At 44.0% G+C, this 14,444-nt stretch overlaps 1 protein-coding gene across 6 annotated transcripts in view; it reads right to left on the minus strand.

Moving 5' to 3' along the window:
• Positions 1-14,444, minus strand: part of LOC115138623 (sine oculis-binding protein homolog A-like) — a 71,620-nt gene that overhangs the window by 24,130 nt on the left and 33,046 nt on the right. For 4 of the 6 annotated variants that reach the window (XM_029675678.2, XM_029675675.2, XM_029675676.2 and 1 more), the window contains exon 1: positions 2,553-2,870. The exons of the other annotated variants lie outside the window; for them this stretch is intronic. In XM_029675678.2, coding sequence (XP_029531538.2) covers positions 2,553-2,648 — 96 coding nt within the window. In that variant the 5' untranslated portion in view covers positions 2,649-2,870. Of the gene's footprint in view, positions 1-2,552; positions 2,871-14,444 lie in introns of those variants that run through there. 6 annotated transcript variants of the gene reach the window in all.

A 14,444-nucleotide genomic window follows, 5' to 3' on the forward strand; every position in this document is an offset into this window, starting at 1 on the left:
CAAAGATTGTACTTTTTGGAGAAATGTCCTCTGGTCTGATGAAAAAAATCCAAATGTTTGGCTGAAATGACCATTGTTATGTTTGGAGGAAAAAGGGGGAGGCTTGCAAGCCAAAGAACACCATCCCAACCGTGAAGCACGGGGGAGGCAGCATCATGTTGTGGGGGTGCTTTGCTGCAGGAGGGACAGGTGCACTTCACAAAATAGATAGAATCATGAGGATTTATGTGGATATATTGAAGCAACATCTCAAGACATCAGTCAGGAAGTTAAAGCTTGGCTGCAAATGGGTCTTTCAATTGGACAATGACTCCAAGCATACTTCCAAAGTTGTGGCAAAATAGCTTAAGAACAATAAAGTCAAGGTATTGGAGAGGCCATCACAAAGCCCTGACCTCACACCTATAGAAAATGTGTGGGCAGAACTGAAAAAGCATGTGCGAGCAAGGAAGCCTAAAAACCTGACTCTGTTACACCATCTCTGTCAGGAGGAATGGTCCAAAATTCACCCAACTTATTGTGGGAAGCTTGTGGAAGGCTACCTGAAATGTTTGATCCAAGTTATACAATTTAAAGGCAATGCTACCTAATACTAATTGAGTGTATGTAAACTTCTGACCCACCTGGAATGTGATGAAAGAAAAAAGCTGAAATAAATCTCTACTATTATTTCACATTCATAAAAAATTGGGTGATCCTAACTGACCAAAGACAGGGAATTTTTACTAGGATTAAAAGTCAGGAATTGTGAAAAACTGAGTTTAAATATATTTGGCTAAGGTGTATGTAAACATCCGACTTCAACTGTAGCAGCACCTCTGACTTTTGCTGTTGTCTGGCTGCCAACATATCTAAATTGGAGCTGTGTTCTTCAATGTTGAAGATGAATCATATTGGTTGTACAGGAGACATCCAGGATGCTCTACATATGGTGATAATTATAGATGTGTAACCTTCCACATTTTAAACTAAGCTCATTAACAAGGAGATGGAGCAGAAGATTTGGCAGCTTCAGAGAATGAAAATAATGATTGAGTCATTTTCCAAACAGTGCAGAAAACTTTTGTCTGTCTGTCTGACACATAATTTGATTTATGGAGACAACGAAACAACATTACATACACAGAATACCATTATGTGCTAGTCAAAATAATTCCCAATTCAAATGCTTTTTGTCTGTAGTATAGCCTGTGTTCTTTCAATTTTAAATAACTGCTGTTTATCTTTATTTTGCACATGCAACTGCCTACAGATATGCCACTCATTTCTAACAAATGCAAATAAACCAATAAATAAATGGCATGCATTAGGGCTGAATGTAGTAGCACAATGTGACCAATGTCCCGATGGGGCTATACCTGTCCCCTTTATGGGTCCCAATGCAACGATTAATAAAATGTTAAAATGCTAATATTTAGCATTCCTCAAGAGAAAAAAAGGGTTTATTTGAAACCCAAGGCCAGTACACACACCTCTTGGACGAGAATAGACATGATGCACACGGTGTTAGGCTTTCCTGAATATATTTGTTCATAATTCCTCTGAATTAATACATCAAAATAAAAACCAAGCTCTAATAACAGGACCATATATGACTTTGCTCTGGTAGTTATTCTGTATTGGGAATTATTTTTCTCAACCCAGGCATATAATGTGTACAAACAGTGAACACATGATGAAACCCCGAGACAAAGCAGCGATATCGTTAGGTTCCCTGCATGCCATACCCTCTTTTCTCCGAAATTTATTCCAACACAGCTGGAAAATATATTTCTCTCTGCAAAATATTTATATTAATACATGACATGCATGGTTGTACCATCGGGTACGCCGTTACGCTTATACAGAACAGTACAACGCATGATAAACAATGGGCTCTTATCCGGCACCTGTAGACACATCTGGAGTACACGTTTCGGGTCGTCCACAGCAGGACAATACACATCGTTTGGCTTACGTTAAGAATTTGAATTAAGTTTATTTCCTTTCATATATCTAAACAGCCTCCCCATGCGATTTTATTTTAATTGCGTCGCCTACGGTCAGTGTTGTTTCAGCGGGAGCAGAGGTAGTAATAGTAGTAGTGGCACTGTTGACGCCTTGACTGATGCACTGGATTTTCCATTTAGCTTACTCCAATGGAATAATCTAAAGAAAACTCCACAAATTACAATAAATGGGGTCCTAATTATCGATAATATGTTTCCCCATTCATTGACAAAAAGTACATGTAGCCTACTGGTATGTGGAACCACAAAGACGGTGTAGCCTATAGGCTATAATGTAGAACGCATGGTAAGAAAATCGACCCTATCGATTTGTATTCAAAATGCGGTGGACATGGGACTAGGTTATGAGTGGGTTTAAGTCATTGCCAAAAATGAATATGACAATTGAACTTGTTGGCTATTCATCCAACAAATTGCAGTTCAATTAATCAAAATGTTTAAAGAGGATGCGCGCTTTACGCATCCACAGAAAATCACCCGCTTTAATGAGCGTTCTGTTTCCATGCGTAATCCTAGGCAAGTGGTCTAATATCGATCACTTACCTTCATTTCTTCGTTGATTTCCCTTTTCACGGGGTGAGCCGGTTTTCTGCTTCTTTTATTTTCGGGGGGTCTGCCCTCTTTTTCCATCTCTGCCATTGTTTATAATAGCTCTGTCAATATTTGCGGTGGTGGATGGCTGGATAAGGCGGGGCTGATTTAAAGTTGCCTAACCGCGAATGTCAAGCTTGGGAACAGCCCGGGTGATGTTGATGATGCTGTTGAGGATTCGCGATGCCCGGTAAAGTCAGCCATCTTCTGCCCCTATTTTTCCACGGTCTGTGCGCAAATTGGTGTGTGACTGCCTCTGAGTCAAATGAGAGGTTGAGTGGAAAAAAATATCTAGGCAGGGGGAGGAGCGTCCACTGTACATAATATGACGTTGCTGATCAGAGGCTGGCTATTGCCATGTTCACGTGCTAGTCGGAATTAGAAAACTCGGAAATGTCCGACTTGCTAATAGGTTGTAGTTCAACCTGGTCTCACAGCATTTCGTATTATTCTGTATGTAAATTCGAGGCAATCCATTTAGTATAATATGTTACCTTTCATATGGTAGCCTATGTATTCATTTGTGGATGACCATCATTCATTTCGTATGATATGTTACTAATTACAATTCACATGATATGTCATGAATTTGCTAAATGTACAATATGTTATCAATTTGCTAAACTTATGGTATGTTATGAATTCTAAATTGTTGTGGCTAACATTAGCTAGGTGGCTAAGGCTTACAATAGCTAGCTGGCTAACGTTAGCTAGGCTAGGGGTTAGGGTTACGGTTAGGAGTTAGGTTAATGGGTTAATGTTAGGGGAAGGAGAAGGGTTAGGGGAAGGGTTAGCTAACATGCTAAGTAGTTGCAAAGTAGCAAGTAGTTGAAAAGTTGCTAATTAGCTAAAATGCTAATGTTGTCCGTGATGAGATTCAAACACACAGCGTTTGGGTTGCTAGATGTTCATGTCATACACCCATCCGACCAAATCAAACAACCAACCACCCGCCTTTCCTTTTCCTTCTGTCTTATGTAACCATATCAAATGTAACATATGGTATTCATTTGAGTGCCCTGGATTTACGTTTACTATGTAACCTCTAGTGTATGAGACCAAGCTGTGTAGTTTTACACATGCTGCATTCAACCTACAAAGTCGGAAGTTTCAGAGTTTCCTAGCTCTGACTAGCACTTGAATGCATAATATTAACTCTCGATTTTCCACAACATTTTCACTTTGGGCCCTCCTCACCTCACCTCTGGTGTTGAACGCTGAGCTGTATTCAATGAAGAGCATTCTCACACAAGTGTCTAGTGGGAGAGGGCAGTGTGGCGTGCAATAGAGATTGCATCGTCTGTGGATCTGTTGGGGCGATATGCAAATTGGAGTGGGCCCAGGGTGTCTGGGATGATGGTGTTGATGTGAGCCATGACCAGCCTTTAAAATAAATTCAGTGCTATGGGACATAGTCATTTAGACAGGTTACCTTGGTGTTCTTGGGCACAGGGACTATGGTGGTTTGCTTGAAATAGGTCGGTATTACAGACTGAGTCAGGGAGAGGTTAAAAATGTCAATGAAGACACTTGCCCCCTGGTCCATCTGGCCCGGGGCCTTGTAAATGTTAACCTGTATAAAGGTCTTACTCACATCGATGAGCGAGAGCAAGATCACAGTCGTCCGGAACAGCTCGTGCTTTTATTCATGGTTCAGTGTTGCTTGCCTAGAAGCGAGCATAGAAGGCATTTAGCTCATTTTGAAGGCTCGCGTCACTCTGCAGCTCGCAGCTGGGTTTCCCTTTGTAATTTGTGATAGTTTGCCAGCCCTGCCATATCGTGGAAGTATCATGGAGGTATTTGTGCCCCCTCCTGTCTGCCACTGCTGGACAGATGTTTCTTATCTGTTGCCATTACAGATTTACAATATAAATTGTGCACGCCTCTGACAGGTGAGGTGGTCCCAGTCAAGTTATTGAGCTCTTCAGTATGATAGAATCAAGGAGTTTGGGTAGAACTCAGTTACAGCACTGGCAAAGTCCTAACACACTTGCATGCTAACCATGATCTTTCTATGGTAAGACGAGGCCAATACCCTCCTATTTCACATATTAGCTACATGACTTTCCACTTGGTGGATCTACTGTAAGGTGGCTGACTTCTCCTCCAGTAGGATATCATTTATTTTACTATCCTCAATGCAGATGAAGAAAAGGAGAAGCATCATCATCAATCCACAGAGGAGCCCCAAAAAGGGGAGCTCCTTGTTCTAAATAAATGTTCTTGAAATATTCTCTCTCTCTCACACACACACACACACACACACACACACACACACACACACACACACACACACACACACACACAGCTGGCAGTTGAATATTGTTCCTTTGTAATATGTTACATTAACTGAAACAAAATCATTTAAAACTTGTTTTTACTGTAGAATAGTCCAAACCAAATGTCATGTAGCACAGCTCTTTCCACTCCACCAGACCCTCCAGATATCTGCAATTGGTTATACCACAATGTTAGTGTAATTACACAGCTATACCAGCAACTTTTTATTTTTTCTTAAAAATGCATTGTTATGCATGTGACCAATACATTTGATTTGATTTGAACTTAATATAAAATGTTACCAAAATGTTAAATGAACGTGAACACATATTTTATGAACTCATGGCTATCCGTCATATTCAATGGATAGATTGTTTGTAAATCCAGAGATTCACTGGTCAATTATGTGCAAAGTACTTTGAAAAACAGTGTACTTACAAATGTGCCCCATCGTGAAGATCCCACTCTGGAAATATTATGTGCTTATAAGTTCACTTTTAACTAGCAATGGTGCTCCCAACAAATGTAGGAGCACCAAACAATATTTAGGAGCACCAGAAAAAGAGATTAGTCCTATATGAATCTTACCCTTGAAGCACATCTCCTGGAGGTATCCAGGCCATATTGGCCAATTACCAGATTTTTAGCCAGCTACAGTAGGTAACATGACTGGACAAGGTTGTTTTTTTATCACACAAAAAAGAGCAGAACTGCATTGGTTTTAGTTTAACAATAAATAAGAACTTTCATCAACTTCCACTGTTCTCCAAGATTTGCTGCATTCCCTCTTCACTCTCACAGGTGAGGTGAAATGATACAATGTATCGACTTTGCGCCGCTGATACAAATGTAACAACAGCCCGAATTTGAATGCAAGGTTTTTGAATTTGTAATGCACAAATTGAATCATTGAATTCATAAATGTAACTTGTATTTATTTAAAGATTTGAAACTAAATTGAATGAATATTGCATTCAGTTTAAAAATTAAATGTACATTTAATGGAATATTCAAATTCAATATGTATATTCCGTTTTAATATAGTAGATATTGCATTCATTGTCTGTGAATCAAGTTAATAAACTATAATTTCCAGCTTTATTAAAGTTTTTTTTAAATCAACTTATTAAAGTTTTAAAATATTAATAATGTGTGGAAAGGCTATCCTTAGAAGGGCTATGACAGTGCAATTCAACTATATTCTTATGGGGGGCAAATTGCAGTTTTTATCACACTCTTTAACTTGTCCCGTGTGGCCTGTGATCATCATAGAGGGGAATAGAAGGGATGTCCATGTTCCAGAGTCTTAACTTTTAGGAATGGGGTCATAATAGCTTATAGCCCAAACTGTTCAAATGCTAGAGCCAAATTCATAGGAAGAAAATACATTCAACATACCACATTGGCTTCAGAAACTGCCAGAAACTTGTTTACCACAGAGAGCGTTGGATTGTATCTGTATCCTCAACCTTTCCTGGCTGGAAAAGTACCAGGATGTTGTCTCTGGTTAAGAACCTCAATTTGGAGAACTGAATTTGAAAACTGAATCTGAATGCATCTGAGAAGTTGAACATTTGAAACTTGGATAAACTTGAAATTATAGTTTGTAAACTTGATTCACAGACAATTGAATGCAATATCTACCATATTAAAACTGAATATTTAAATATTGAACATCTAGCAATTATGTAATTCAAATACAATTTCCGTTGGCACTGAAATCACTCCATATGTGACACCCATATGTAACACTGATGGTTTATCAGATGGTTTCTACAGTTGTGGATAGATGGAAAATTGACTTGGCAGATTAGGACAATTAACGTAGTGTGTTAGGATAATTCAAGTATCAGGTTAGGATATTTAACATAGCTGGTTAGGATAATTAGGTTAGGAAAAGAGTTAGGGTTAGGGCTCCTAAGTGGCGCAGCGGTCTAAGGCACTGCATCTCAGTGCAAGAGGTGTCACTTCAGTCCCTGGTTTGAATCCAGGCTGTGTCACATCTGGCCGTGATTGGGAGTCCCATAGGGTGGCACACAATTGGCCCAGCGTTGTCCGGGTTTGGCCGTCATTGTAAAAAATCATTAGTTATTTAAAAAATATCATAATAATTGAATTATTGAATATTCGAAACATACAATATACTTGAAGTGAAGCCGCTCAACAACTACATCATACCAGTCATCCAACAGACTCCCATTCAGAGCAACACACAGAAGCATCCAGTGTCAATTCTCTGTTCATCTCCCACACGACAAACCATCAAACAGGCAAAGCGTCAAATCAGGGCTAAGATTGAATCATACTACACCGGCTCTGACGTTCATCTTATGTGGCAGGGCTTGCAAACTATTACAGACTACAAAGGGAAGCACAGCCGCAAGCTGCCCAGTGACACGAGCCTACCAGACGAGCTAAATCACTTCTATGATCGCTTTGAGGCAAGCAACACTGAGGCATGCATGAGAGCATAGTGCTGTTCCGGATGACAGTGTGTTCACGCTCTCCGTAGCCGACGTGAGTAAGACCTTTAAACAGGTCAACATACACAAGGCTGCGGGGCCAGACGGATTACCAGGACGTGTGCTCCGGGCATGTGCTGACCAACTGGCAGGTGTCTTCACTGATATTTTCAACATGTCCCTGATTGAGTCTGTAATAACAACATGTTTCAAGCAGACCACCAAAGTCCCTGTGCCCAAGAACAAAAAAGCAACCTGCCTAAATGACTACAGACCCGTAGCACTCACATCCGTAGCCATGAAGTGCTTTGAAAGGCTGGTAATGGCTCACATCAACACCATTATCCCAGAAACCCTAGACCCACTCTATTTGCATACCGCCCAAACAGATCCACAGATGATGCAATCTCTATTGCACTTTCCCACCTGGACAGAAGGAACACTTATGTGAGAATGCTATTCATTGACTACAGCTCAGCGTTCAACACCATAGAACCCTCAAAGCTCATCACTAAGCTAAGGATCCTGGGACTAAACACCTCCCTCTGTAACTGGATCCTGGACTTCCTGACGGGACGCCCCCAGGTGGTGAGGTTAAGTAACAACACATCTGCCACACTGAACCTCAACACTGGAGCTCCCCAGGGGTGTGTGCTCAGTCCCCTCCTGTACTCATTACATTTACATTTACATTTAAGTCATTTAGCAGACGCTCTTATCCAGAGCGACTTACAAATTGGTGCATTCACCTTATGACATCCAGTGGAACAGTAGTGCATCTAAATATTTTAAGGGGGGTGAGAGGGATTACTTTATCCTATCCTAGGTATTCCTTAAAGAGGTGGGGTTTCAGGTGTCTCCGGAAGGTGGTGATTGACTCCGCTGTCCTGGCGTCGTGAGGGAGTTTGTTCCACCATTGGGGGGCCAGAGCAGCGAACAGTTTTGACTGGGCTGAGCGGGAACTGTACTTCCTCAGTGGTAGGGAGGCGAGCAGGCCAGAGGTGGATGAACGCAGTGCCCTTGTTTGGGTGTAGGGCCTGATCAGAGCCTGGAGGTACTGAGGTGCCGTTCCCCTCACAGCTCCGTAGGCAAGCACCATGGTCTTGTAGCGGATGCGAGCTTCAACTGGAAGCCAGTGGAGAGAGCGGAGGAGCGGGGTGACGTGAGAGAACTTGGGAAGGTTGAACACCAGACGGGCTGCGGCGTTCTGGATGAGTTGTAGGGGTTTAATGGCACAGGCAGGGAGCCCAGCCAACAGCGAGTTGCAGTAATCCAGACGGGAGATGACAAGTGCCTGGATTAGGACCTGCGCCGCTTCCTGTGTGAGGCAGGGTCGTACTCTGCGGATGTTGTAGAGCATGAACCTACAGGAACGGGCCACCGCCTTGATGTTAGTTGAGAACGACAGGGTGTTGTCCAGGATCAAGCCAAGGTTCTTAGCGCTCTGGGAGGAGGACACAGTGGAGTTGTCAACCGTGATGGCGAGATCATGGAACGGGCAGTCCTTCCCCGGGAGGAAGAGCAGCTCCGTCTTGCCGAGGTTCAGCTTGAGGTGGTGATCCGTCATCCACACTGATATGTCTGCCAGACATGCAGAGATGCGGTCGCCACCTGGTCATCAGAAGGGGGAAAGGAGAAGATTAATTGTGTGTCGTCTGCATAGCAATGATAGGAGAGACCATGTGAGGTTATGACAGAGCCAAGCGACTTGGTGTATAGCGAGAATAGGAGAGGGCCTAGAACAGAGCCCTGGGGGACACCAGTGGTGAGAGCACGTGGTGTGGAGACGGATTCTCGCCACGCCACCTGGTAGGAGCGACCTGTCAGGTAGGACGCAATCCAAGCGTGGGCCGCGCCGGAGATGCCCAACTCGGAGAGGGTGGAGAGGAGGATCTGATGGTTCACAGTATCGAAGGCAGCCGATAGGTCTAGAAGGATGAGAGCAGAGGAGAGAGAGTTAGCTTTAGCAGTGCGGAGCGCCTCCGTGATACAGAGAAGAGCAGTCTCAGTTGAATGACTAGTCTTGAAACCTGACTGATATGGATCAAGAAGGTCATTCTGAGCGAGATAGCGGGAGAGCTGGCCAAGGACGGCACGTTCAAGAGTTTTGGAGAGAAAAGAAAGAAGGGATACTGGTCTGTAGTTGTTGACATCGGAGGGATCGAGTGCAGGTTTTTTCAGAAGGGGTGCAACTCTCGCTCTCTTGAAGACGGAAGGGACGTAGCCAGCGGTCAGGGATGAGTTGATGAGCGAGGTGAGGTAAGGGAGAAGGTCTCCGGAAATGGTCTGGAGAAGAGAGGAGGGGATAGGGTCAAGCGGGCAGGTTGTTGGGCGGCCGGCCGTCACAAGACGCGAGATTTCATCTGGAGAGAGAGGGAGAAAGAGGTCAGAGCACAGGGTAGGGCAGTGTGAGCAGAACCAGCGGTGTCGTTTGACTTAGCAAAGGAGGATCGGATGTCGTCGACCTTCTTTTCAAAATGGTTGACGAAGTCATCTGCAGAGAGGGGAGGAGGGGGAGGGGGAGGGGGATTCAGGAGGGAGGAGAAGGTGGCAAAGAGCTTCCTAGGGTTAGAGGCAGATGCTTGGAATTTAGAGTGGTAGAAAGTGGCTTTAGCAGCAGAGAGAGAAGAGGAAAATGTAGAGAGGAGGGAGTGAAAGGATGCCAGGTCCGCAGGGAGGCGAGTTTTCCTCCATTTCCGCTCGGCTGCCCGGAGCCCTGTTCTGTGAGCTCGCAATGAGTCGTCGAGCCACGGAGCGGGAGGGGAGGACCGAGCCGGCCTGGAGGATAGGGGACATAGAGAGTCAAAGGATGCAGAAAGGGAGGAGAGGAGGGTTGAGGAGGCAGAATCAGGAGATAGGTTGGAGAAGGTTTGAGCAGAGGGAAGAGATGATAGGATGGAAGAGGAGAGAGTAGCGGGGGAGAGAGAGCGAAGGTTGGGACGGCGCGATACCATCCGAGTAGGGGCAGTGTGGGAAGTGTTGGATGAGAGCGAGAGGGAAAAGGATACAAGGTAGTGGTCGGAGACTTGGAGGGGAGTTGCAATGAGGTTAGTGGAAGAACAGCATCTAGTAAAGATGAGGTCGAGCGTATTTCCTGCCTTGTGAGTAGGGGGGAAGGTGAGAGGGTGAGGTCAAAAGAGGAGAGGAGTGGAAAGAAGTAGGCAGAGAGGAATGAGTCAAAGGTAGACGTGGGGAGGTTAAAGTCGCCCAGAACTGTGAGAGGTGAGCCGTTCTCAGGAAAGGAGCTTATCAAGGCATCAAGCTCATTGATGAACTCTCCGAGGGAACCTGGAGGGCGATAAATGATAAGGATGTTAAGCTTGAAAGGGCTGGTAACTGTGACAGCATGGAATTCAAAGGAGGCGATAGACAGATGGGTAAGGGGAGAAAGAGAGAATGACCACTTGGGAGAGATGAGGATCCCGGTGCCACCACCCCGCTGACCAGAAGCTCTCGGGTGTGCGAGAACACGTGGGCAGACGAAGAGAGAGCAGTAGGAGTAGCAGTGTTGTCTGTGGTGATCCATGTTTCCGTCAGTGCCAAGAAGTCGAGGGACTGGAGGGAGGCATAGGCTGAGATGAACTCTGCCTTGTTGGCCGCAGATCGGCAGTTCCAGAGGCTACCGGAGACCTGGAACTCCACGTGGGTCGTGCGCGCTGGGACCACCAGATTAGGGTGGCCGCGGCCACGCGGTGTGGAGCGTTTGTATGGTCTGTGCAGAGAGGAGAGAACAGGGATAGACAGACACATAGTTGACAGGCTACACAAGAGGCTACGCTAATGCAAAGGAGATTGGAATGACAAGTGGACTACACGTCTCGAGTGTTCAGAAAGTTAAGCTTACGTAGCAAGAATCTTATTGACTAAAATGATTAAAATGATACAGTACTGCTGAAGTAGGCTAGCTGGCAGAGGCTGCGTTGTTGACTATGTAGGCTAGCTGGCAGTGGCTGCGTTGTTGACACTACACTAATCAAGTCGTTCCGTTGAGTGTAATAGTTTCTACTGTGCTGCTATTCGGGGCTAGCTGGCTAGCTAGCAGTGTTGATTACGTTACGTTGCGTTAAAAGAACGACAATAGCTGGCTAGCTAACCTAGGAAATCGCTCTAGACTACACAATTATCTTTGATACAAAGACGGCTATGTAGCTAGCTATGTAGCTAGCTACGATCAAACAAATCAAGCCGTTGTACTGTAATGAAATGAAATGAAAAATGTGATACTACCTGTGGAGCGAGCGAAATGCGACCGGGTTGTTGAGTGCGGAAGTTCTGTTCGGTAGACGTTGGCTAGCTGTTGGCTAGCTAGCAGTGTCTCCTACGTTAAGGACGACAAATAGCTGGCTAGCTAACCTCGGTAAATTAAGATAATCACTCTAAAACTACACACTCTAAACTACACAATTATCTTGGATACGAAGACAGCAAAGACAACTATGTAGCTAGCTAACACTACACTAATCAAGTCGTTCAGTTGAGTGTAATAGTTGTGCTGCTAATCGGTAGACGGTGGACGTTAGCTAGCTGGCTAGCTGCAGGGCAGATAGCAGTGTAGACTGCGTTAGGACGACGAAATACGATAATTACGCAATTATCTATGATACAAAGACGGCTATGTAGCTAGCTAAGAAGAAATTGCTAAGATTAGACAAATCAAACCGTTGTACTATAATGAAATGTAATACTACCTGCGGACCGAGTGCGGATGCGACCGCTCGCTCCAACCCGGAAGTAGTACTCCCTGTTCACCCACGACTGCATGGCCAGGCACGACTCCAACACCATCATTAAGTTTGCAGATGACACAACAGTGTAGGCCTGATCACCGACAACGACGAGACAGCCTATAGGGAGGAGGTCAGAGACCTGGCTGGGTGGTGCCAGAATAACAACCTATCCCTCATCGTAACCAAGACTAAGGAGATGATTGTGGACTACAGGAAAAAGGGGACCGAGCACGCCCCCATTCTCATCGACGGGGCTGTAGTGGAGCAGGTTGAGAGCTTCAAGTTTCTTGGTGTCCACATCAACAACTAACTAGAATGGTCCAAACACACCAAGACAGTCGTGAAGAGGGCACGACAAAGCCTATTCCCCCTCAGGAAACGAAAAAGATTTGGTATGGGTCCTGATATCCTCAAGAGGTTCTACAGCTGCATCATCGAGAGCATCCTGACTGGTTGCATCACTGCCTGGTACGGCAATTGCTCGGCCTCTGACCACAAGGCACGACAGAGGGTAGTGCGTACGGCCCAGTACATCGCTGGGGCTAAGCTGCCTGCCATCCAGAACCTCTACACCAGGCGGTGTCAGAGGAAGGCCCTAAAAATTGTCAAAGACCCCAGCCACCCCAGTCAGACTGTTCTCTCTACTACCGCATGACAAGCGGTACCGGAGTGCCAAGTCTAGGACAAAAAGGCTTCTCAACTGTTTTTACCCCCAAGCCATAAGATTCCTGAACAGGTAATCAAATGGCTACCCGGACTATTTGCATTGTGTTCCCCCCCCAACCCCCCTTTTTTACGCTGCTGCTACTCTCTGTTTATCATATATGCATAGTCACTTTAACTATACATTCATGTACATTCTACCTCAATTGGGCTGACCAACCAGTGCTCCTGCACATTGGCTAACCGGGCTATGTGCATTGTGTCCCACCCACTACCCGCCAACCCCTCTTTTACTCTACTGCTACTCTCTGTTCATCATATATGCATAGTCACGTTAACCATATCTACATGTATATACTACCTCAATCAGCCTGACTAACCAGTGTCTGTATGTAGCCTCGCTACTTTTATAGCCTCGCTACTGTATATAACCTGTCTTTCTACTGTTGTTTTATTTCTTTACCTACCTATTGTTCACCTAACACCTTTTTTGCCCTATTGGTTAGAGTCTGTAAGTAAACATTTCACTGTAAGGTCTACACCTGTTGTATTCGGCGCATGTGACAAATAAACTTTGATTTGATGTCAATGATGCTACTTGAGAAGAACAATTCAATCCAAAATCGAAAGAAAATACAAAAACGCATGTTTTTCTTTTCATTTTTGTCATTATTTCACTATTAATGTTGAATCCTTCACAGTTAATCCAAATTAAACAATGTTTTGTCCATTTTAAATCCACAGGCAACCCAAATCTTTATAGAGTGGACTTTATAACTAATTTTATAAGATACATGCACATCTAATCTATTTGGTGATACTAACCACAAGACAGCGTTCACTTGTAGCCTATTTGAAAACTAATTCCAAATGCTGATAAATGGGGCACAAACATGGAAATAGAATCCATTAATTCTATTTCTATGGGCATAAAGTACTGTTGTAAACGTTTTGCGACATACCGTAGGGCGTTTCGTCAAGATGGTGGCCTCCTGTGTCAATGCTTACCTTTTTAGGTCCTGTGTTGCGGAATATTTACAATACTTTATAGGATATCTCAAAGGGAATAAGTATCAAATTAAGTAGGGTGATAACCCAGCATTATACTCAGGACATACGTGGCGCAGTAATGTAAAGTACTTAAATGAATATGACTGTCGCCAGCGAGGATGACACCCATCATAACGTTACAGGTGTTGCTAACATGATATATTGTAGATATGGATAGCTTCCTAGCTAGCTAGATATCTAATTTAGTAAGTTAATTTAATTTCCTGCCATCGTTTAGTTTATTTGTTTAGTCGACTTATTCTAGCTTGTGCTAAGCTTTGATCGAAAACTCAAGGGTTTGCTTTACCCTTGTTTCAAATTAAATTCGTAAAAAACCTTCAGCTGTAAAGATGACAGTAATTTGGTTTCGACTCTCGTCCATCAGTTTGTTAAACCGTGGACAGAGGAACATAAGTATTTTCTCCAACGCAACGCCTTCTAATTTGAATAAAGTGGTCTCGGATGCAGAGAAAATCGTGGGTTATCCGACCTCCTTCGTGAGCCTACGCTGCTTGCTGAGTGATGAACTTAGTAATGTAGCAATGCACGTGAGGAGACTGGTTGGAACAAAACACCCGTTACTCAGCACTGCGAGGTATGGTTCACACACAAACATATAGTATTGCAAATGATATTACCTCATGTTTGTAATGCAAGTATTT

This window comes from Oncorhynchus nerka, linkage group LG12 (assembly GCF_034236695.1).
Source record: "Oncorhynchus nerka isolate Pitt River linkage group LG12, Oner_Uvic_2.0, whole genome shotgun sequence".
Classification (NCBI taxonomy): Eukaryota; Metazoa; Chordata; class Actinopteri; order Salmoniformes; family Salmonidae; genus Oncorhynchus; species Oncorhynchus nerka.